This window comes from Salminus brasiliensis, chromosome 11 (genome assembly GCF_030463535.1).
Source record: "Salminus brasiliensis chromosome 11, fSalBra1.hap2, whole genome shotgun sequence".
Classification (NCBI taxonomy): Eukaryota; Metazoa; Chordata; class Actinopteri; order Characiformes; family Bryconidae; genus Salminus; species Salminus brasiliensis.
In genome coordinates, this window is record NC_132888.1 from 17601112 (window position 1) to 17624865 (window position 23754).

Genomic DNA, 23754 nt, shown 5'->3' on the forward strand with positions numbered 1-23754 from the left:
GCTGGGCCATGGACTGTAAAGGGATGCACTGGTTGGTACTACGCCACAGTAGACACAGAGGGAGAGTTCTGCATGTAAAGGTTTATAACAGCTCTCTTTTTTTCATCACACCATTATATCCTACTTCGATAGCTCAGTTGGACAGTCTGTGATAGCTCTCACAACAGAAATGCACTGTGATCATGAGAGGTTGGAATAAGACCACAAAAACACAGTGTGATTTACATCCCTGCAAAATGAGACGATATTTATTACATTCATTCTGTAAAGGAGCAGAGTTTACCTCCAGAATGACATGGATAGACCTGAAAATGGCTTATTCACAGCAGGAGAGCACAGTAGGAAAAGCTTTGCATGTACCATTTTGAGGGATAGTATAAACCATATCATAAAATGTTAAAGGGAAATGATCGAATTGGATTCAGATACCGTACAAATACACGGATTCCGTTTTCTTTAGCTTATGAATGCTGGAATCGCCGGTACATTTAAGTGAGAGCTCACTTTGAACAAAAGCCCTGGTGAAGAAAACTATGCTACAGAATTGTGTCAGTACATCATTACTAAATAGATAGACTAATCAAATACACTGGACTTCAGAATACAAGGGCTGACTGATTATATGAAAAATGAAACAAATTAAAAGCAATTATACAGCAATGAAATCCAACAAATTAGGCTGTGTATATAAAAGGAAGAGCAAAGCATGGATAGGTTTAACTGCCACCATTTAAAATACTGTACTCACTGTAATATCTTTATGTTTAATGCTGTAGAGTCTCACTCTTTCCTCCTCCATCTTTGGTGCTATTCCTTCATAAAGCACTGATCTTTCTTAAGTCTACCTGGAGTGGGCATCTGCATGAATTATTTGGTTTGCTTTATGTCTTGGTCAGGGGCACCCTGGAGTTCAAGTGCATTCTGACACTGGGGACATGCATATTCAACAGAAGCTGGACAGGCTTAATGCTGCTGGGGAGGAGAGTGTGTGTGTGATGCATAGATGAAGAGACTGTGCCATGGTGAACTAGACTGTTAATCTCAGGCAATCTCACCTCTTACAAAGTGTGCTCTGGAAAGCATGTGAGTGCATTTTCATTTACACCACCATACATATGCATGTTTGCACACACCCCTCTCCAGCAGGGTCAAACAGGCACATAGGTAAAGGTCTAGGGCTGTCATGATTAACTGATTCAAATTCACCTTCTCGATGAATCAGCATTGATTAGTTGGCAAACTGCATGAAGATAATGCACATAACCCATTTATATGCATGTGTATGCAAATATAACCCATTCAACATGCATTGTAGGCCACTCAGTTTTATAGGTTTTGGAAATCAGGTATTTAAAAGGGCTTCTCGGTTCCGATAAAGTAGTTTGGATTCTTTAAAAGGCTATGCATGGACTGTTACTGCTCAGTCAAGTTCCATAATTAATGGTCAAGGTAATGAAGATCGCTCTGAGATGTAATGTACATAGTCCATAGTGACAGCCCTGTAAAGGTCCATTGCTAGGACAGTACAACCAAGGGACAATACCTGAAATAGAAGCATTTAAACTGCACAGGATGGTTTACTGTCTATAATTTCATTGTTGTACATTGGTATACATTGTCCTTTTCTGCATGATATTCACAATATATCATTTGCTCGACCACTACTCTTTTATTTAAGCTAGGACTTCCAAACCTTTGGAATCTGTTCAATCATGAGGACACCCTTTGCTCTCGATAGAAGTGCTGACCTGTAAACAGTCCAAAGCTGGGTCTCGTCTGTCTGCTCTTGACTTCTCCTTTCGAACAAGACAGGTTTAAAGGCTGCGATTTCTAAATAAAGTGAGTGCGTTCAGGTCAGGTTGCCTGTAGTACACACCACCTGATCCACCGAAGAGTCCTTCCTCAGAGGTTCCAAGGCTGCCGAAGAGTGCTGTGATTGACTGGAGCATGACAGCTGAGAGCTCTGGCTGTGCGAGTCCTCTCCTTCGGCCTTGGCCGCCCTCTTCGCTTTGCCATGTCCTTGGGAAGGCCCTGCAGTGGGCCTCGGCTCGTCCATGGTCCACATGCTGTCCTCCTCCATCTCGTCTTTTCCTTGCACCTCCCGGTCAAAGTCCAGCAGCTCCTCCATCATCTCTTCTATCTCCATCTCGCCATCCAGGTCACCCTCCACTTCAGACCTAAGCTCTCCCATGCTCACTGTCCTGTTCGTGTCGTCTATGTCATCGTCACCTTCCCCATCTGTCCGGACCTCTGGCTCGCTGGCCTGGCTCTCTCCGAACTCCAAGATGGTGGGCAGGTTGCCTTGCTTGGGGCAGCGCTTGCGTAAGCTCACCAGGAATGGCTGGGGAAGGGAGAAGATGTCCACATTGTTGCCCAGGTCAATCCAGGTGACGCTGGGGAAACTCTCCGGATCCTTCAGTGTGTCCGTCAGCTCTTTGAGCACGGAACGTGTCAGCCGGTTGCCATTAAGGGCCAAGGTCTCCAGGTGAGGCAGGGCGGCCAGCGTGGGGAGGAGTAGCAGGAAGGCCTCGTCTGTCAGCTCGGTGAAGCCCAGCTCCAGGCTGGAGATGCGAGACGCATGCTGTTGCAGGTGTGAGCACAGCCGCTCCATGTCCTTGACCCCCAGAGGAATGCCCGACAGGTCTAACGCCCCACTGGCAGGCGGGATGGAAAGGACAGCTTTCAAACTGAGAGAGAAAGAGAGAGAGAGAGAGAGAGCGAGAGAGACATTCACACAGTCAACAATCACGTTTCAAGCAGTGAAGACAATAATTATTAAATTAAATTAAAGTACAGTTTGGTAATTTGACAGATGAAGTGAAAAACATTGATCATTTTCATCTCGTCAAGGGGTGGCATACATTAGTCAGCAAGTACACAGTCAGTTCTTGAAGGCGATGTGTTAAAAGCAGAAAACATGGGCAAGGATAAGGATCTGAGCCACTCTGACAAGGCCCTAACTGTGCTGGTTAGACAACTGGGCCAGAGCATCTATAAAACAGCAGGCAGGCCCCTGGTATGCAGTGTTCAGTACCCACCAAAAGTGGTCCAAGAAAAAACAAATTAGTGAACCAGTGAACCTCATTAATGTGATCCACGAAGGCCCCCGTGGATCACAACTCACAGGACTTAAAGGATCGTGTGGAGTCCATGCCTCGAATACAGATCACAAGGGGGAACTACTCAGTATTAGGCAGTACAAATGGCTGGCTAATGTTGCTAATGGCTGTTGGGTGTATATGTGCAGCATTGTAGTACCAGACCACATATGAATGATCTTGGTCTTGTCTTGGTCTTGAGTTAAGGAGGAATCAGAAATTTACTGAAGACTAAGTGCAATGTCTTTTTTTTCTTTTATCCAGGAGAGCACAGTTGATACTGATATTCAACAGTGAACAAGAAACTCTATACACCGCTTTTATGCTGTGGTGTCTCTGGTTCTGATAATGATAGACATCAGCTAACCGCCCTTAATTAATTTAGCCCAATACAAATATTACAGGTACCTCCGATCAAATTTTTACAGGAAAAGGACATATATTTATATACATGTGAAATCAGCCACCGCCTCTTTTCGAACTGCCAAACGTGGCAGCGGAGGAACGCTAACACATGCCTCTGTCAGCCAACATTACTTAGGAGTGAGCCAACTGTGCTCTCTCAGACTCCGGCCACTGATGGCAAAGCAACATAGATCAGGATTCAAAATCGCTATACCCCGGCCATAGTGGAAGCGCATTACACCACTCTGGTAATAGAAGCAGAAAAATGTCATCTTTAAGGGTGATTTCTGTAGAGGATTTGTTTACTTACTTACTTAGAAAATCAGCAAAACATGTCTAAAATAACATGCTGTCCTCAATCAGTATCCAATCAACATGTCTGAATTTATGCAGCATAACATTTGTTTACTATTTGCTTCCAAAAGTCAGAAATCTGAGATGAACAAAGATAGGTTTGCAAGCTAATGTATTTATTCATTTATTCTAATTAATTATTACAATCTTTAAAAAGGGCTTCTTTTTCAAAAGCAACATTTCTGACATCAGGAACCATATAAACCCAACAGCCATTGTGTTTTTCAGATTGGTGGAAAAGGTGAAGTTCTTGGAGAGAAGGTGCAAGTAAATCACACACACTCTCTAGGACACTGGATGAATGAGTTGACTATGCTTTAAAATGGTAATATTTACACTGTTATGACAATTTAAGGAGACTCAATCAAGCTCCTGGAGATCAACGGACGGATAGCAAGTAGGGAATGACTGAGAGCGGGGCCTACAGATGTTTATCTGCAGTGAGAGTGTTAAAACGATGCCAGCAAGTGAAGCACGGCACTTGCTGCACACGTTGAGAGCTAAAAATAAGTCCAGCAGGGAACACTGACATTCCAGTGAATGAGCTCACACGAAAGGAGTGAGAGAGAAAGTGAAGAAATGATAAAAACAGAGCTGCACTAATTGCCATAAAAAGGAAAACTAGGATCAGACGTGAACGTCGTTTGGCAGCTATGAAAACAATAAACAGACCATGAAGTCAGGCAGGGTGGAGGCGAGCTGATCTCAATTATGATCCAGCATCTGAAAAATGCTGCCGAATTGTCTCGATCCCCGAAAAAAGATTCGTACATTTCCAGAACTCTCATGCTGAGTGCATCTTCAAGTGAAACCTCTCTAAAGACCGCCAAATGTCTCAAAACACATCATGCAGTTCAGAGAAAAGGAAGATTATTTCTTACATACAGTGGGGAGAACAAGTATTTGATACACTGCTGATTTTTCAGGTTTTCCCACTTGCAAAGCATGTAGAAGACTGTAATTTTTATCATAGGTACTCTTCAACTGTGAGTGATGGAATCTAAAACAAAAATCCAGAAAAATACATTGTATGATTTTTAAATAATTAATTTCCATTTTATTGGGGGAAATAAGTATTTGATCATCTATCAACCAGTAAGAATTTTGGCTCTCACAGACATGTTACTTCTTCTTTAAGAAGCCCTCCTGTTCTCCACTCATTACCTGTATTAACTGCACCTGTTTGAACTCGTTACCTGTATAAAAGACACCTGTCCACACACTCAATCAGTCAGACTCCAGCATCTCCACAATGCCCAAGACCAGAGAGCTTTGTAAGGACATCAGGGATAAAATTGTAGACCTGCACAAGGCTGGGATGGGCTACAGGACAATAGGCAAGCAGCTTGGTGAGAAGTCAACAACTGTTGGTGCAATTATTAGAAAATGGAAGAAATGCAAAATAACGGATAATCTCCCTCGGTCTGGGGCGCCATGCAAGATCTCACCTCGTGGAGCATCAATGATCTTGAGGAAGGTGAGGAATGAGCCCAGAATTACACGGCAGGACCTGGTCAATGACCTGAATAGAGCTGGGACCACAGTTTCAAAGAAAACAATCAGTAACACTCTACGCCGTCAAGGATTAAAATCCTGCAGTGCACGCAAGGTGCCCTCCCTCAAGCCAACGCATGTCAAAGCCCGTCTGAAGTTTGCAAATGACCATCTGAATGATCCAGAGGAGGAATGGGAGAAGGTCATGTGGTCTGATGAGACAAAAATAGAACTTTTTGGTTTAAACTCCACTCGTCATGTTTGGAGGAAGAAGAATGATGAGTACAACCCCAAGAACACCATCCCAACCGTGAAGCATGGCGGTGGAAACATCATTCTTTGGGGATGCTTTTCTGCAAAGGGGACAGGACGACTGCACCGTATTGTGGGAAGGATGGATGGGGCCATGTATCGTGAGATTTTGGCCAACAACCTCCTTCCCTCAGTAAGAGCACTGAAGATGGGTCGTGGCTGGGTCTTCCAGCATGATAACGACCCAAAACACACAGCCAGGGCAACTAAAGAGTGGCTCCGTAGGAAACATCTTAAGGTCCTGGAGTGGCCTAGCCAGTCTCCAGACCTGAATCCAATAGAAAATCTTTGGAGGGAGCTTAAAGTCCGTGTGGCCCAGCGACAGCCACGAAACCCGAAGGCTCTGGAGGAGATCTGTATGGAGGAGTGGGCCAAAATCCCTGCTGCAGTGTGTGCAAACCTTGTCAAGAACTACAGGAAACGTCTCATCTCTGTAATTGCAAACAAAGGTTTCTGTACCAAATATGAAGTTTCTTTTTCTGGTGTATCAAATACTTATTTCCCCCAATAAAATGGAAATTAATTATTTAAAAATCATACAATGTATTTTTCTGGATTTTTGTTTTAGATTCCATCACTCACAGTTGAAGAGTACCTATGATAAAAATTACAGTCTTCTACATGCTTTGCAAGTGGGAAAACCTGAAAAATCAGCAGTGTATCAAATACTTGTTCTCCCCACTGTATGCTGGCATTTTCGGGTGGCAAAAAACCCTCTTTTTTGCAGAACGCCTTAAAATAGACAGTCTTACACACTGAAGTTTCAGAAATGAGAGGATTTGGGGGGGGGGGCAAGGATTTTTTGGCAGGATTTAAGCATCAGATGAATCATAGTCATCTGCACACTTGACGGCACTCGCGAGATATGGACTCCTTCACTCCATAAGAGGTGGAGAGGAGCCATGGATTAGTTTTAGACTTGAACATTTCATGCTCATATTTCATGCTGAGAATGACCTGATAGACATTTCCTTGCCCTGTGAGTCTTCGGCCTTACATATCCTCCAGCCCTGTCACTGACCCAGCAAACGCAATCAACAACACTGTGAGAGGAATGGCCGAGGCAGAGTTCTATCTAACTGGCCCAGAGCCCAAATCCCACGCTCTCAATCAACCCTAAGTCAACAACTTCCCTTATCTCATAACCGGCAACCTGACATTTGTCTCTTCCTGATGACCTCGTAAAATATTTCCTTGCTTTTCACTATTGTGGGGATTTATTAACTCTTAAAGGTTTCAATATTATTGGTATTTTGCTCTACTACTGAAGTGTGAACATCTAAATACTAGTGGTGTCAATCGATTACAAATGAAGTCATTTAATTGCATTAATCACAACAAATATTCTGTGACTAATTTTGATTAATCACAAGTTGCTAGAAAAATGCTAGCCAGGACATTTTTGAATTTTGGGGCAGGAGAACAAACAAATGTGATGTTGTGCCTAATAAACTATTTTAGAGGAACCCGTTTTTGTTCTTAAAGTATCTTAGCGTAGTTTTGAGAACTCGAACATGACGAAGTTCGGATACACAAGCTTTAATAGAGAAAATGCTTCAACTACTTTTTAATAGGTAAATATACGATCAGTCATTGGGCTAAGAGCTAAGAGAGGAGCAGCTGTGTGTGTGTGTGTGTGTATGTGTGTAAGAGAGAGAGAGAGAGAGATGATGGAGGGGTATGAGAATGAGAGTTAGTTTAGTTTTTAGAGTAGAGATTTAATCCATATTTTAGCACGAATACAGTGTACAGTAGCCCTGTGTTTGAAGTGTTGGTGTGGCGCAACATATAACACCACTACCTCTCAGTGAACTATCACACCATGTGAGAGACTGGGGTTCGATTCCCAGTCTGGCTATGCTGTGCTACACCAATAAGAGTCCTTGGGCAAGACTCCTAACACAACTCTGTAATACAAGTGACCTTGTAAGTTGCTCTGGATAAGAGCATCAGCTAAATGCTTTAAATGTAAATGTACATCACTAAATAAAACCCCTGATCCATCACTAGACTCTATAAATAGAGAGATCTATGACAGAAAACAGAAGCCAAACTTGGTAAGCTGATTAATATATGTTAAAAAAGGTTAATGTGTTAACAGACTAATGTTGTGCATTAAGGTGTTAACCTTATTACATGGTTACATAATAAATTACATTTGCATTCAATTTACATACTGTTCAATACATTCAGGTCAGCTCTTCCATTTGTTTTTATTTATTTCAATTAATATAAAAAAAAAATGTTTTATAAAAAATGCAAACAATGTTTATGTATACAGCAAAAGTAAGACTCACAGACCACAAGATAAGTGATATAGTGGTGTCTGGATACGTGTGTGTCAACATCTAGTTACAATACACTCTAAAGGACCTAAATCTGGGCCTAAAGCTAAAACAATGTCAATATAAATGTCAGATAATATTCCTCCATCTATCCATTGTCTATCCATCCCCGTGGACAGGTTGCCAGTCCATCGCTGGGAAACACACACAACCACTCGCTCACACACTTACACCCAGGGGCGATCTAGCATGCCTAATTTAATGTGCATTTTTGGTGGAGGGGAGCCAACTGAAGTTCAATTGGAAATATGAAATCAGTTCAATGCAGTGTGGAGGTCTCTGAGAGCTTCCTCACCACTCGAGAAGAGAGAGACGAATGATACTAAAGACTCTTAACCTTGAGCCAACAACGAGGGCATCTGCAATAAGAGGAGAAATTACTGTGTTGCTACACACTGCGAGTGCAGATGCCATTTTACACACCTTATGGTTCTGCCTGCCAGACACCCTCTTCACACTCCACACAAATCAAAAGTACTTCACCGCTTCCTTCTCACTTATTCAAACAGCCATTCATTCTTCTATTATCTGTCCATCCCCGGCCTTCGCCTGCACTCGCCTTTTTTCTCTCGAGATCAATTATCCCCCAGGCAGCAGGTGTGTAGGCCTACATGGAGAACGCTTCCTTTTTCCTGTGCAAGCAAAGCCAGGGAGTGATACCAGTGTCTGCCTTTATGTGCACAGCATGAATGAGCAGTGAAACTGTGTGTGTGAGAGTGAGAGAGAGAGACAGAAAAAGAGACAGAGAGAAAACAAAAGCAAAAAAAAGAGAAAGAAAGTCAGTGAAGAAAGAGACCCAGAAAACACTCCATATCATTACACCACTGACTCATAACACACTTCATAATACACTACGTGATGTCATACCTTTATACCACTGAGACATAACACACTTCATACAGTTAATTACCACATAACACACTCCATACGTCACACCACTGTCCCATAACACACTCCATACGTAAACCAATGACCCATAATACACTGCATACTGTTACACCAGTGACCTGTAACACACTCTATAGATCACACCACTGACCCATAATACACTGCATACTGTTACACCACTGACCTGTAACACACTCTATACATCACATCACTGACCTATAATACACTGCATACTGTTACACCACTGACCCATAACACACTATATACATTACACCGCTGACCCATAATACACTGCATACTGTTACACCACTGATCTGTAACACACTCTATACATTACACCGCTGACCCATAATACACTGCATACTGTTACACCACTGACCATACCGCTGTACGCAAATATAAAGTATAAAATGCTTGTTGTTTATTGGAATACATATTATTATTATTATTATTATTATTATTGTTATTGTACATTGCCAATATAGTACACAATACCAACATGTTATAACTGAAACTGGGAGAAGTAAATAAAATAAAGATCAAGATTAAAGAGAGAGACAGAGAGGGGGGAGGAAGAGAATGAGAAATGGAGAGAGACAGTGAGAGAGAGAGAGAGAGAGAGAGAGAAAGAGGGAGACTCTCTCTCCTCTGCCACAGTCTGCTATAAGCAATAAAGGTGTGAGGAAGGGGCTTGAGTAAACAAACATGATTAAATGTGTGTTTGTGTGTGTGAATAAGAACCGCTGTGTTCACACCAGCAGTAGGTAGGTGGGCAGGCGAGAGAGACACACCGGGAGCACATTTTACAGAATTGGTCTGGTGTGCAATTCAGCAACAGTTTATAGGTACAAAATAAAGAAGGGAAAGAGGAAAACCTACAAACATATTGCCATCTGTGTTTGCGTGGCCACTTGTAGCAGTTTTAAAAATGAACGCTCCTAGTGGAGATGCTGGGCCACTAAGGTGATCATCCAATCAGCTCACTAATTCACACACAAGATGTGCTAATCGCAGGCCAATGAAGACAAATGATTTCTGATGCAGCTCAGATTGTTTCCGCATGAGAGGCAGATGGGCAGTGTTACCACCAGAGCATCCTCTGTTCCATAAGGCACAATTCTGCATCTAACTAATGACAACTCGCACTGCGAAACAGGAGGTACACTAATATGAATAAAAGAAATTAATAAACAAGCAAATATCTATATTTTAAAACCCCCTAATCAAAGTCCTTATACGCAAGCCTGTTCACTTGGAGGCCATTTTTGCTATGCCATCGGGCAGTCATGTCCAGTCATACGAGACCAGGTTTCTATTTCTGTGAATGGGGAGAGACCAAAATACTGGAAACTGAAGCTCAAATGACACTGATCTCCACATAGGTGGGAGTGTTGCGGGGGGTGCAGTCTTTTTTTTTGTACTTGGCTCTTATTGTTAAAAGGAGAGCCTTTATCTGTGAACACGTGTTACGAGAACTCCCATTTATAACCAGTGGCCGGTCTCCTCATTCACAACATCTCTGATTTAATACAGCACTAACATATAATATTAATACTTTTATTGGCTTACTATGCCTTGTTCTTGTTGCAATAGGGTTACTGGGTGCTTATTTCTGGTAGTGTCAGAAAGTACCATATGTTGCTATTGTTATCAAATTACTATTGTATTGAATTACTATTATTAACGATTATTATTGATACTAGCTTTGGATATTCAGTCATTCTGAGTGAATGACTAAGCTGTTTTAAGTCACTCTGAATAAGAGTGCCTGCTAAACGCAGTACATGTAAATCTATAATAACAGTCTAATAAATAGTATAATAAATGATGCTGTATTATGGTGTAATTGATCATTATATATTGACCACAAAGAAAAACACTTTGCTTAAGAGAACAAATTTATTTATTTACCTTTTTCTGCCTTATTTGGTTTCTGACACTTTACAACATAGTGTTCACTATAAAAATTCAGTCTTCAAGACTGGTGCTACAGCTCTAGAGCACACGACAAAACGGGACATACGGGACATGCAGGTAGTTCTTGCCACAGTTCATGTCAAAGTACAGCATCTACCATCAGAAAGAGACCAAACAGTCTGAATTTTATGGAATGAGTGCAAGGAAGAAACCCTTTTAAGGCAAAAATGTGGTGGTTTCATTCAGTAACCACTGTGAATATATGTGAAGTAGAGGCTACAAATTGGAGGTTAGCCAGAGTTACCACAGTGCATTTAGGGCAGACACATAATAACATGGGGAAATGGTTTTAGACATTGTGCCTACAAGATAACACCGTGTCTGGTCTCGCTAACACTGATGAATCGACCAGCCATTTTTATGTGTTTACTTGATGAGAATGTTTTTGAACACATTAACTAAGCAGTAACGTACACTCTAAAACCAAGATTACTGGTCCTTTTATGCAAAAATAAGAGAATTCCTAGTTGGCCACACATCCAGACAAAGACGTGATTATACTTTAACCACATAAAGATTACACAAGACAATGAAATCATAAAGCAAATTGAATGTTAAATGAATAATTATTAAAAGAACTAATAATATAGAAACCTCCTCAGATAGGTGCACGTGGTCCTATATATATATATATATATATAATTACACCCCAAATCTGTTTTAGGTCCATGGTTTGTAATTTGTTCATATCAGTAAATTTGACATTTTAAAAGGCATTCTCTGTGTATGTGACTGAAAGGGTTCAAAATCAACTGATTTGTCTGTACTTCAAATGATAGACTGATCCAGCTAGTGTTTTTATTGCTGCTAAAATGAATGTCAAAAGGCAGATCTTAAAAATGGTTGTGGTAGAATCATGTTGTGGCAAAGTTTTCCCCTTAGATCTTTAAAAGCCTAAAGGAAAAATCTCCACAACATGATTCTACCACCCCCATACTTCCCTTTTGGGATGGTGTTTATCGAGAAACAGACAGTGTTATATTTGCACCACACACAGTGTTTTGGATTTTGTCCAAAAAGCTCCATTTGTGTCTTATCTGATCACAGAATCTTCTCTAAAATTCTAGCTGGGTCACCCTGATGCTTTCTGGCAAACTCCAAGCGAGCTTTGATGTGTTTTTCTTCAGTAATGGCTTCTTGTTGTCTTCTGATGACTTTTAGGGCTGAACACTTTTGCAAGTCACTGTTTTTCTGCACTTTTTATAGATTACAGTGTCACATAGCTTTGTAAACAACATAAGCAAGTAGCACATGCGTTCCAAGTAGCATTAGCACCATTGCATTACTAAAGCAGCAAATTGCTGCTGATTGAACACTCCTGAAATAAGGAGAAATTAATGTACATCCAAATATTTTGCTACGCTTTTAATGACCCTGCGAAGCGTGATTCATTGGTCTAGGCATTAAATAAAGTCGGAAAAGGCCTTATTATCGCAGGGCTGTTGGAGTTTAAGTAACCCTCTTGTGCTGATGCCTTTTAAAATTGCATTATGTTGAGCAGTTAGACAAATGGTCTAAATCACACACACTAAAGGAAAAAAAAGGCACCCGGAACGAAGAGGGCCGGAATGTCAAACAGGATGTCTCATTCAGTCCTACTCTGAAATAGATGGGCAGTGCTGCCAGAGTCAGCGTGAGTGGGAATGACAGAGAAAAAAGCAACAAGCAGGAGGCCAGGAATGAATACTAATGCAGCCGCTTCATCTGCATATTATTTTCTGATCATATTCCCCGGTGATGCTGCTAAAGAGGCAACAGCAGCGAAGACGAGGGGCAAAGGAGGAGGAGAAGTGTTAGAGCTAAGAGGAGAAAACAGATTAGAACAAAGTTCAGAACTGACAGAGTGCATGAAAACGTTTAGGGGGGCCGAATGCAAGGAAACGGAGAGGAGCAGAACATCCGGAGGAGAAGTGCTAGGGTCAGACTGAACAGGAGATACAGGAGAACTTGGAGAAGGTTAGATGAGGGGAAAAAAAGGGAGCAAGACCAGACATGCCTGGGAGATGACGACATCATTTCTCAACAGCAAACAACCCAGATACACCCTCTATAACTGCATGGTAACACTTTCTCACTAACACACACACACACACAGACACATACTGCTTCACTATTTTTTCATAAAAGTCTACATGATTAAATGGTTAAGATGTAGACAGTCCTTCAGAGGGGTTTAGTGTGAAACGAGCCTATGTACAACCCTGTTATTTTGCCTATGAATGAAACACTGTATTAAAAACATTTTAAAGGCTAATTATTCCAGGGTCTTACGAGGCAGTGTTACTATCTTCTCTGGGTTCTGTCAGTGCTAATTTGACAGGTTAGCTAGCTGAAGAAATGTAGTAGTGTCTGGTAGGGTTCGATTTTAGCCTTGCACCCGCCTAGCACCTAGCTTTGCCACAACGCACAGCTCTTCACCGCCTGTTGTGTATCCCTCACTGATTTTTGACCATTACTTCACCTGTTAGCTGTTAGCATCTATTAGCCTCGCTTCCATATGTCCCAAAGTAGCTGTCGCATAGCAGGTCAAGACGTAACAGTTTTGGGTTTTTGACAGTTTGTGTTTGAAGTTGAGGTTCACAATACATAACTTCCACGTACCGAACCCTCATTATTCAGCTATTCCAAGGTAAACATGGCTTTCCATTCTAGGACTTTGATGCCTCCAAAAGCTCACCCATTAAAAGCTGCTACAGCCAATGCCCTAGATAATGCCTGAAACATGCGATAGTGTAGTTTAAAGATTTGGTCTAACAGGGTGTCTGAAGGGCTTAATGGAGCCACACAAGGTTATAATATATATTCAGAACACATTCATCAGAATATTGTGATAGTGATAGTCCTAATGGTGGGAATAACCATCCTTGGCCTGGATGACACTAGTGAAATGACTAGTGAGACCTTCACTTTGGCAGCTCTGGAACAGCCCACAAAGTTAGCTGTTTCTGAGATGCTACGACCCTTCTCCTGCTACCCTATTATCATGCCTGTTTGAGTATCAGGCTAATCGAGTCCTTTGCCTCTGGCGATCATTTTGCATTCTGCTACAACTGACTGGTGTGCTCACATATTTATACATGCAGCAAACACGGTCATGTGCCATTTGTGACGTCCCAGGCAGAGTTCATTTCAAACCAGGGGTGGTCATAATATTCTGATATGACTGTTTATATTAGTATACTCCTCATAGGGGGCACTAGAAGCCACATTCATTTTATGGCAGTCTGATGCAGGGGTTTCTGCAGAATTAGCTGGGTTGAAAACAAAGATTTACTGCTGTGTCATTCTCATTGACCACTAATTCCTCATTGACCAAGTGATGACACTGATGAAGTGAGATGACAAATAAAATGAGCTCCTCCAAGTAAGCTAACCAATCAGAATCCAATGAAAATGTGTGATTTAACTGAGACAATGCTGCCTAGTTTTGCCTTGACCATACAAGTTGCAGACAAACCATTCAGGACTGGTCTTTTCTGCTAAAATCTCCAGAATCGAACACATCTAACCAAATCCCTCTGTGTCATACAAACAACTTTGGACAATTATCTAAACAAGACCTGTGCAACTGGGTCACCCGTAGTTTTGTGGGGTTTTAAGGGTTAGTTTAGAGATGTGTTGTAAATATCCAAATCAAGTCAATTTAATACTTCACTGTTTTCCACTGCAACAAACACACATCGAGGAATGACAGACGACACCACCCAAGAGAGAAAACTGTCGCTGCATCTGGAAACTTTCACTTAGAAGTAACCAAAAGTCTGACTGTCTGCATCGAAGCCAGAGTCGTTTCTCATCAGCTCTTGACAGCTCAGTGCTGGTTATTATGAGCTATTACCAACTGCAGGCTGTGCTGTGCTGGGCTGAACTATGTGTCTACCACTGCAGAGCAGACAGTGCAGGCAGATGCTGTGTCTCCAACAGTTCAGTCCAGCCAAAACATCAACCTGTCAACACTCCCATCTGCTGCAACATAACTCGATTTTATGTCATTTAGAGTAAGATAGACTAGGTCATAATTTGCAAACACTTTATTTTATGGTGCTTTGTAGATGTTCACCATGGCCCATATTTAATCAGTAAAGTAATATTAACTTCATCAGGATCAGTATTCCTACTCTGAGAAGCTTTGTGAACCAGTGTAGACCCAGGTAATCTCCGAGAAGTATTGGGACACCTTTCAAGGGCATTAAAAAGAGTGTATACTGCTTTTATTGGAGTAACAGTTTGTACTGCCCAAGGAAAGGCATTCAGTGAGTGTAAGTGAGATCACCACCAGGAGGATCACCACCCCATCTAATCCCCAACTCCCCAAATAATTCCAAACGTTTTAGATGGAGCACCATCATTTCACAGAGATTACAGTCCCGCTGGCTTTATACCCCTCTAGCATATGCCTGGCATTAGGTGCCAATGTTTATCTGCTATAGAAAGTCCTATTCTATTATCAATACTTCTGTACAGGGACTAGTAGCTGATAGCATTCTTTAAAAGGGGTGTCCACAAACATCTGGACATATAGGGTAGATAACTACTTGCAACTGGCCTATGCAACCATTATTAACTTTGGTTGTAATGTAATGGACAGAAATACAGAAACAAACAGCACCAAAACATTACCATCAAAACCAATGTTCAGTGCAAGCATAACTGCTTTTATGATAAGGCTTAATGTCTCTTAATTCTCCATCATGAGCCATTTTGGAAAATGAAGCATGTCTATGGTTCCTGACCCTCATGGGGGGCACGGAAGAAGGCAGGTGGTTGGGGCCACGTTTGCACCGAGCAGTCAGGAGAGAAACCCTGCACTGGAGTGGATCATTAGCTCATGATAATGTCCTCCTCTAATGAAACACTGGCAGAAAGGACTAAGGCCAGTGAGTCATCGCTGAAGAAAATGAAGCAAGAGAACAGTTAGATCAGAACTAATGACTTTGTGGGGTGTGAGGGTTTGCAGGTTCTCTTGGCTATTCTAGAACACTGAAAATGCAATAATGACAAATTAATTTACATATCATCATTCATTTACAGCTATTACAGCTAATGTTAAAGTAATGATGAGGTTGACACTTTTTAAGAAGCAAAATATTCGCTTCCATTAAAGATATCTGCTGGTCCCATAGGTCAGGACTCTGTGGGCAGAGGTGGACAGGTGTGCTGTACAGCTTAGAAATTTCCCCACTGAAATTCACTTGGTTCAATAGCTTATAGCTTTTTGACATAATTAGAATCTGGCAGTGATCTTTTACATTGTGTCACAATTTCTGTTCCAACAGAACTGGTCTAAAATTACTGGGAATAAAACAAAATAAATGACTTTCACTCAAAACTAAAAAGCTTTGTTATATCTCCTATAATTTTCTCCTGCTATTTTAGACACCTTTTGCATGACAGCAACTTTACATACAGTGCTAAATAATTTAATTTGAAAAGTATTTCATATCTTTTATATTTGCCATACCTGATTGTTTTAGATCTTCACACATCACTGACTATAAGATTAACTAAACACAAAATACAGCTTTTAAATGATCATTACAACAACTCACTCTTCCTGAAAGAGTAATTACCCCTTAGGTACTCAATCAACCAATCAATCAAATGCTAATTAACCGAATAAGCTAGACACACTCAGGCTGGATTACCACCCTTTCCAGTCCCTCTCACTTAGCCCTACCCTATCATGACAGAAAAGAAATGAGAAAGTAGACAAAGCTATTTCTAAGGCTGTGGGATTCCAGTGAGAGCCACCATCTTCAAAAAGAAAAAGAAAAACAGTTAAAACAGTGTTGGTTTACCAAAATTCCTCTAAGAGCACAGCAATGACTCAAAAGAAGAAGTCACAAAAGAACCCAGACAAACATTCATGTAACTGCAGGCCTTGCTCACCGCAGATACCCTTAATGGGTAGACCAACTGGGATCCAGGAAGTTTTTTTTTCCCCCATGGGTTTCATGCCCCACATATGGATGCGCACCAGGGTCCATAATGGGACCAGAAGGTGTTGAACTTGGGCCCCATATGGGTTGTACACTGCACATGGGGCCAAGATGGGACCCATGTGAGAGTGAGCAGTAACAATGGGGTCCATTTGAGAAGCCCAACTGGGTCCCATTTAGCCCATCTGGAACACTTTCCCAAAAACGAATTGATGATGGACAGATGAGTAAAAAAAATGGTCCTGTTACATCCACCATGACGCTGTCACAGCGTTCGTCATACCACTTGTCAAACAAGGTGGTGGTAGTGTGTTGGTGTGAGGCTCTGCCCATGGTCTGAAGCTCAAGCACACTTGGGTCATGTAACAAGACAATGGGCACAAGAGCAATTCCACCTCTGCAATATATATTGAATTTTTCAAGTGGCACATTCTGACTTGTCCTGACTTGAACCCCACTGGGATGCTGCACTGACTATAGAAAACATGGATACCATGGTTGTATTCCATTCAGTTCTGTGGAAATTAATCTAAAATTGTCTGCCATGTTGTCACGTTTGCACCCAGAGTCAAGTCAAGGCTGTTAATCCATTCATTCCTTTATCTAGCCCTGACTCGATATAGAAAGCCAGTTTAGAGATAAAAAGAAGATTGAAATGGGCTTGAAACATATGGAGATGGGTGGAGCTACAAATCATACAACCAACCAGCAGAGGCGCTAGAGCTATGCTGTCCATGCTTTTTGCAGTCAGTGAGATGCTGTGTCAGGACCTTAAGCCTATACACTGTACACCAGTTAGCACTGTGCAAACTGCATGCCTTAATCATCACACTTCACTCAAATCGTGTCGAGTTACTTAACTTAACTGTCCTCGATCTTGAAGTGAGGAGAAGATTTCTAGTTTTAGCTACTGCTTTAACAGTACAGATCACCAACTGACCCTCTAAACATTGACACTGAGGAGCCACATACTGCTCTTCAGTGGTTGCTTCGCTCAGGTTCATACAGGCTTTGGAAATACTACAGCCTTGTTTTCGAATGTTGTCACATGTCTTTAGCGACCCTCTTTTGGATGGACTAAACTGGTTGAGGTTTGCAGCACAGTGTTCTGAGAGCTTTTAGGTTGTTCCTGTTATGGCATAAAATGTACTTTGAACTCAAAGTAATTGGGCTAAAAAACAAGCACAGCAGAAATGTGAAGAGGTTGTCTGACTAATCAGCCCTTTTGAATCTCATCAGCTGCAGCCTCGTCTGCAACAATAACCCACACGGCTGTGAGCGATCAGGAAAACAAACAAACAAACAGTGAGCCAATGACCAAAACTAAAAAAAAAACAGAGCACTGAATCTAAGGCGGCCAGCACTGCTGCATCTGCCCACACATCAAGGATTAAATGCAAGCCCACTGGAAAGAAGGGGGGAAGAACAGATATTTAATTGGGTCAATGTGGAATGCCTGTCCTTACGTTCTACCTCAGTCCTGTAGTGGCAACATCAGCAGCATGCAATGAGTCCAAATAGCTGGAGCTCTGTGAGGCTTTTATCCATCCATTCCTGTACCCAGGCCTGGGGAGCAGTGGAGAAATCAGCACACAGAGCAGAAAGCTCAGAAGAATCCCTAGAGCCTCCAACAGTACAGGCTATAAACATAGACCCATCTATTTCCCACTCCTACTACACATGCATTAATGCAGTGGCTCCCAAACTTTTTCTTTTTTGCCTTTATGTACCCCCACATCCTTAAAAGTCATGGTTATTGTCAGTGATGATAAAAAGCATGGTGACATCTGCTCCCATACATTCCCAACAATATGGCAACACCATAGAAGGACCACTGTAGTTTGGAGTGTAATGTTTAAATGGGGACTAGAATGTCAAACTGTATTTACCTTAGCAATGTTGAGTAATAAGAGTTACAAGACTACATGAAAGTGAAATGAGAAAATGAGGCATAACCTAAACAGAGCAGGGATTCCAAAATTCCAAAACTGACAGGAAAAGTTTTGACTTTTTATATTTACACCTCCAAAATTGACCTACACTCAGCCTGCTAGCCAAAGCCCTAGTCCTAGCTGGTGACTACAGGAGAAAGCAGTATTGTTGATACTGGAAAGACTCTGCTAGTTATGGGAATACAAGTTGCTATGTGAACCAGGCCTTGTGACTGCAGATTTTCCAGTGCTAGTGTTTGCAAAAGAAGAGCTTAAACTTGGCAAGCAACAAAGTAAAGCTGGGGAGAGCAAACAGGGATCCACGCTAGGCTGAAAACTAATACTAGCCAAGTGCCTTTTACCATCTCTCCAACGTCTGCTCCCTCGAAAATCTGAAATACCTGAGCTGACTACCAAATCCAAATCAGAAGGGAAAGCACTGACTTCTTTTTTTAACAGTCAATTTCAAGTAAGCCAAATCCGGAAAAAGCGAGGAGGGTTAAAAAGCTAGGCCAAAAGCTAACCTGTTACAATCTTTTCATCGCACTGAGAGGACACAATGAGAGGACAGCAACACTACTGGGCAAGACTTACAGTGTTTTTGTTACAGTGTAGACACTAAGCTATAGTAATAATAATTTGTGGTTTCAGCAAGCTTTTGTGGCTTATAGTTTTCCTTCCCATCGCAAAAGGAAAATCAGCGTGTTTCATTCTGCGGTACATTAACAGGGTTGTAAATAGACTTGTCAAATGATACAGATCTGAACACCTTTCACTCCAAGCAAAGTCACATATTTGTTATTTATATGTCAAATAGCAACTTAAAATATGCAATAAACACATAATTTGGCACCTTTAAAGAACTGTCACACAATGTAAATGTTGCAGCATAGACTATTACAGTGAGCTCTTCTGAACCGGAAGTCTGTCTGAACATTATTGGAGTAATGAACCGGTATTAATGATGAACAGTGGTTGTACAACAGTGCTATACCGGATCCTCCAGATCCTTCAGTATGAAATTCATGCCATTGTTCAATGGAGATTGCATGGCTGTGTACACAATTTTATGCACCTGTTAGCAATGAGTGTGGCTAAAAGAGCTAGATTCATCTGGCCATCACTTAAAAGTGCTAAAGATACATCTGGACATCTTGTGTACACTACAATACAGTAAGAGCCTTAAATCTTTTTTATATCTTATATCTCTATTTTTCCTAACCTTTTTTATCAATTATATTACACATTTCATAGTATTGTTTATCATAACAACTGGTAACTCAACTATACCCCCAGTATTTGTACCTCCAGTTGGGTATAACAGCATTAACACACACCCACAGACAGACAGACACATACATACACACAGACTGCGTCATGACCAAGCTATGCAGAAGTGTGATCTGACAGTGCAGAGTGGTGGTACAAAAGCACCCAGCCTGCTGCATTAGGTGCTGGAGATCAGGCCTCCTCATTCACTGACTGAATGCGCTGAGTAAATAGTGCTGCTCTTCATCAATGGAGAGGCAAAGAGCAAAGTGGCTGAGGCAGCAGTCTATGGAGGGAGGAGACTGTGAACTGTGTGGATGTGGGATCCGGTAACACAATACGCTAATAAATATACATTATAATGTCTCCCTAAGCACCTCTGGGAATCTCTGGAGTCCTCACAGTGTGGCTCCAGGCCCAAAGCCCAGTTTGAGAGCACATTTGAGGTCATGTTTTTCAATTTATCATTATTCTCTTGGCGCTGACAAATCAGGGCTCGGACAAACAGCAGGCAGAGCGACGACTTAGTTTGACAGCCTGCTGCAAGGAGCCAGGGAGCGTTTTTATTTTTATACCAACTAATCACTTTAATTAATGAACAAGGCCTTGTGAGGCCGCCTGCCTCCTATGAGCAGATCAGAAGCTCAGGCAGTTATTTCAATCATGTGCGCTTGCATTAAAATTGAACTTGAGTGAAAATGTTTATTAAGGAGGGGGTGCTCAGCGAATGATGGGGGGGGCTGTTCTGTTCTCTCTCTTTGATGGAGTTGGCCGATAACATAATGGCCTATTGGAGAGGAACGGAACAGATTAGGAACAGATAAAGCAGAGAAAGAGAGAGAGAGAGAGAGAGAGAGAGAGAGAGAGAGAGAGAGAGAGAGAGAGAGAGAGAGAAAGAGAGAGAGAGAGAGAGAGAGAGAGAGAGAGAGAGAGAAGGTAGTTATATGCTCTGATTGTTGCCATGATAATACTGTTACAGTCAAAAAGCACTTTTTGAAGCACAAAAAGCACTGCAATTGTGGAAGAATTCTTTGGCGTTAAATTTGGTGATCTTAGAATGTTTGTAGAGTAATGACCACCTATGGTTTCATAAAACTCCAAATCTCCAAATCCAAATTTGCCAATCCAAAAAAAATGGGAGGGGAACTTGGGAGAGAGAGGGTGTGGTGCTGGGAGGGAGACGAGTAGTATTGAGGAACTGTTTCAGCAGCCTTCTAGTACTCCTCATAATTTAGGCAGCGTGTGTGTAGTGTAGTTTTACCACACGTTAACTGTATATATAGTGTTGATTAGTTTGTATAGGTTTTTGTAGGGTGATTTATTCAGCTTCAAGTAGTTACATATTCAAGTAATTTTGTAGCATTTTGTAGTGGTCCATTCATCATGAACCAATGTGAAGAACAACTAGCAGATTCACATTGTGTCCAAAGCAAAAAAAAAAAAAACTCTAGACAAAATGTTTGAAATCACATTAATAGCTCATATTCACCCAGAAAGTATTTTCCCCCAGTGCATGAAAACCTAATCAGTTCTCCTACCTCCACACAAAACTAGGCACCCATGAATAGCAGTGGTCATGGCAGAAGTGAACGGATGATCCAAACAGATGGTGGTCATTTTCTTGCACTGTAGGCCTCTTTGTCTTTTTTTTTTTAATCTGGCATGCAGCACATGTGCATATATAAGATATTGCACAGTCTATCACCGCGTTTGGCCACAATTTTATTGGCACCATTACTTGGCTACAATTTAGCTGGCATCATCTTGCACTGCGTGACATGCAGTAAACTTATAAGTCTGGTGTTATCGCATAGTTTGCAGTCAGCTTATGAGAGAATGTGAGATGGTGAGAAGAGAGAGAGAGGCCTGGTGCACCACTGAAATAGGCGACATTGCAAATGCCCTTGCTGCTTCCACATGACACCCACCACCCCCTCCTCCTCTGTGCCGTCTGCCCTGCTTACCAGGCCTGTGGCTTCCTCTTCAATAGGCCCTGTCGCTTCCACTGAGAGTGTGGGCTCAGGTGGTAGGTCAGCTGCCGGCACACCTTCTCCATGGCCCCCAGGTAGTCCCCCTCCTGGTACAAGCAGAGGAGAAGAGAGAAGAATAAGTAGAAAGTATCAGTTACACAACATACATAGTAGTTTAAAGGACTGTTCCTGCATAAAAATAGCATCCCATATGTATATATGTCATTCGTCATGTACCTAGAGATGTTCCTACTTCTACTCCAACTGAAAAGGTAGTGATGGCTAAATACTAAACACAGTAAAAGTACCTTAAGTATTCCACTGAGTAATTCTGTTCAAATTTAATGGAAAAACTGCCTGTCATTTGAATTACTAAATCTGCTAAGTTAATGTATCCCTCAAAAACGGTAACACTGAGATAAATAACTGATCAGCACAGTAATTTAATGGTCTACTCAGGCTTTAGTAGAGCTCAGTAACACTGAGATAAATAACTGATCAGCACAGTGATTTATCAGTCTACTCATGCTTTAGTAGAGCTCAGTAACACTGAGATAAATAACTGATCAGCACAGTAATTTAATGGTCTACTCAGGCTTTAGTAGAGCTCAGTAACACTGAGATAAATAACTGATCAGCACAGTGATTTATCAGTCTACTCAGGCTTTAGTAGAGCTCAGTAACACTGAGATAAATAACTGATCAGCACAGTGATTTATCAGTCTACTCAGGCTTTAGTAGAGTTCAGTAACACTGAGATAAATAACAGATCAGCACAGTGATTTATCAGTCTACTCATGTTTTATGTAACACTTCCACACATTTTTTTTATTTAGAAAGTAAGCATTAAAAATGTAAACGATAAATATGTATTGAGCATTGTTATTTTAGACATGTATTATGGACTGCATACAGACATTTAATTTCTTATTGTGAAAACATGCTTAAAATAATGCTTGTATTCCATTACATCCCAACCCTGCAGGTTTTAATGAACCAATTACATTTACTATATAACAATATTATATGTTCCTTTGATGTTGTCTAGTGGAGGTCTAGAGTGGTTGGGGAAAAATCTAATTTTGCTGCCGACTGTAGTGACAGGAGAGCAAGGCAATGTAGACTGACAGACTTGCTATTTCTGACTCATTTTGGCAAAGCCAATAGACTGGTTTAGACAAGCGATGGTGGCTCTGTGCATACATGTGTGTCTGTGTGTGCGTGTGAGGTAAGCTGCAGGTGTACATTATGTATTTTACAGGCTGTAAAGCTGCATAGTGACAGGTTTTATGAGATTCTCTGCTGAGGTTTATTATTCTGCCTCTTATTTAAGTTACTGTTTATTAATTGAAGAGACATTATCAGCATCTGTGTATTTATAAAGTTGCCTGGATTCAGTGGAACATCACTTTGGGACATGACATCCTTTTGTTTTTTTTACCACAACTACTGTGGCAATTTAGCGACCATGTGTAGGGCAGCTATGTCATTCACGTTCAGTCGCCTGGGCTCGAGTTGGAAACAAACACTCTGAGGTTAAATTTCCTTTCAGCAGTTCTGTGAATGCACCCGATACTGGATATCACTTGCAGGGGCTATACATCTATCAGGGCTGTCACGACTTGCTATTAAGGGCCATATGAATGACTTTCTCTCTTTCCCCACCCCTCACAAACCCTAATATTGAAAAAAGTCAAAAAAGGGGTGTAACTTGCATTCACAAGTGTGTTTCTGATTTGTTTTTAAAATAATCACAAAATCAAATTTGTATA

At 41.4% G+C, this 23754-nt stretch overlaps 1 protein-coding gene across 1 annotated transcript in view; it reads right to left on the reverse strand.

Moving 5' to 3' along the window:
- Nucleotides 1-220: 220 nt before the first annotated feature.
- lrrc75a (leucine rich repeat containing 75A) overlaps nt 221-23754 on the reverse strand; it is a 32659-nt gene continuing 9125 nt past the window's right edge. Inside the window, exons 3-4 of the mRNA XM_072692019.1 lie at nt 21977-22089; nt 221-2687 (exon numbers count right to left, since the gene is read on the reverse strand). Of these exons, the coding sequence (XP_072548120.1) occupies nt 1850-2687; nt 21977-22089 (951 nt within the window). The 3' untranslated portion in view covers nt 221-1849. The remainder of the gene's footprint in view (nt 2688-21976; nt 22090-23754) is intronic.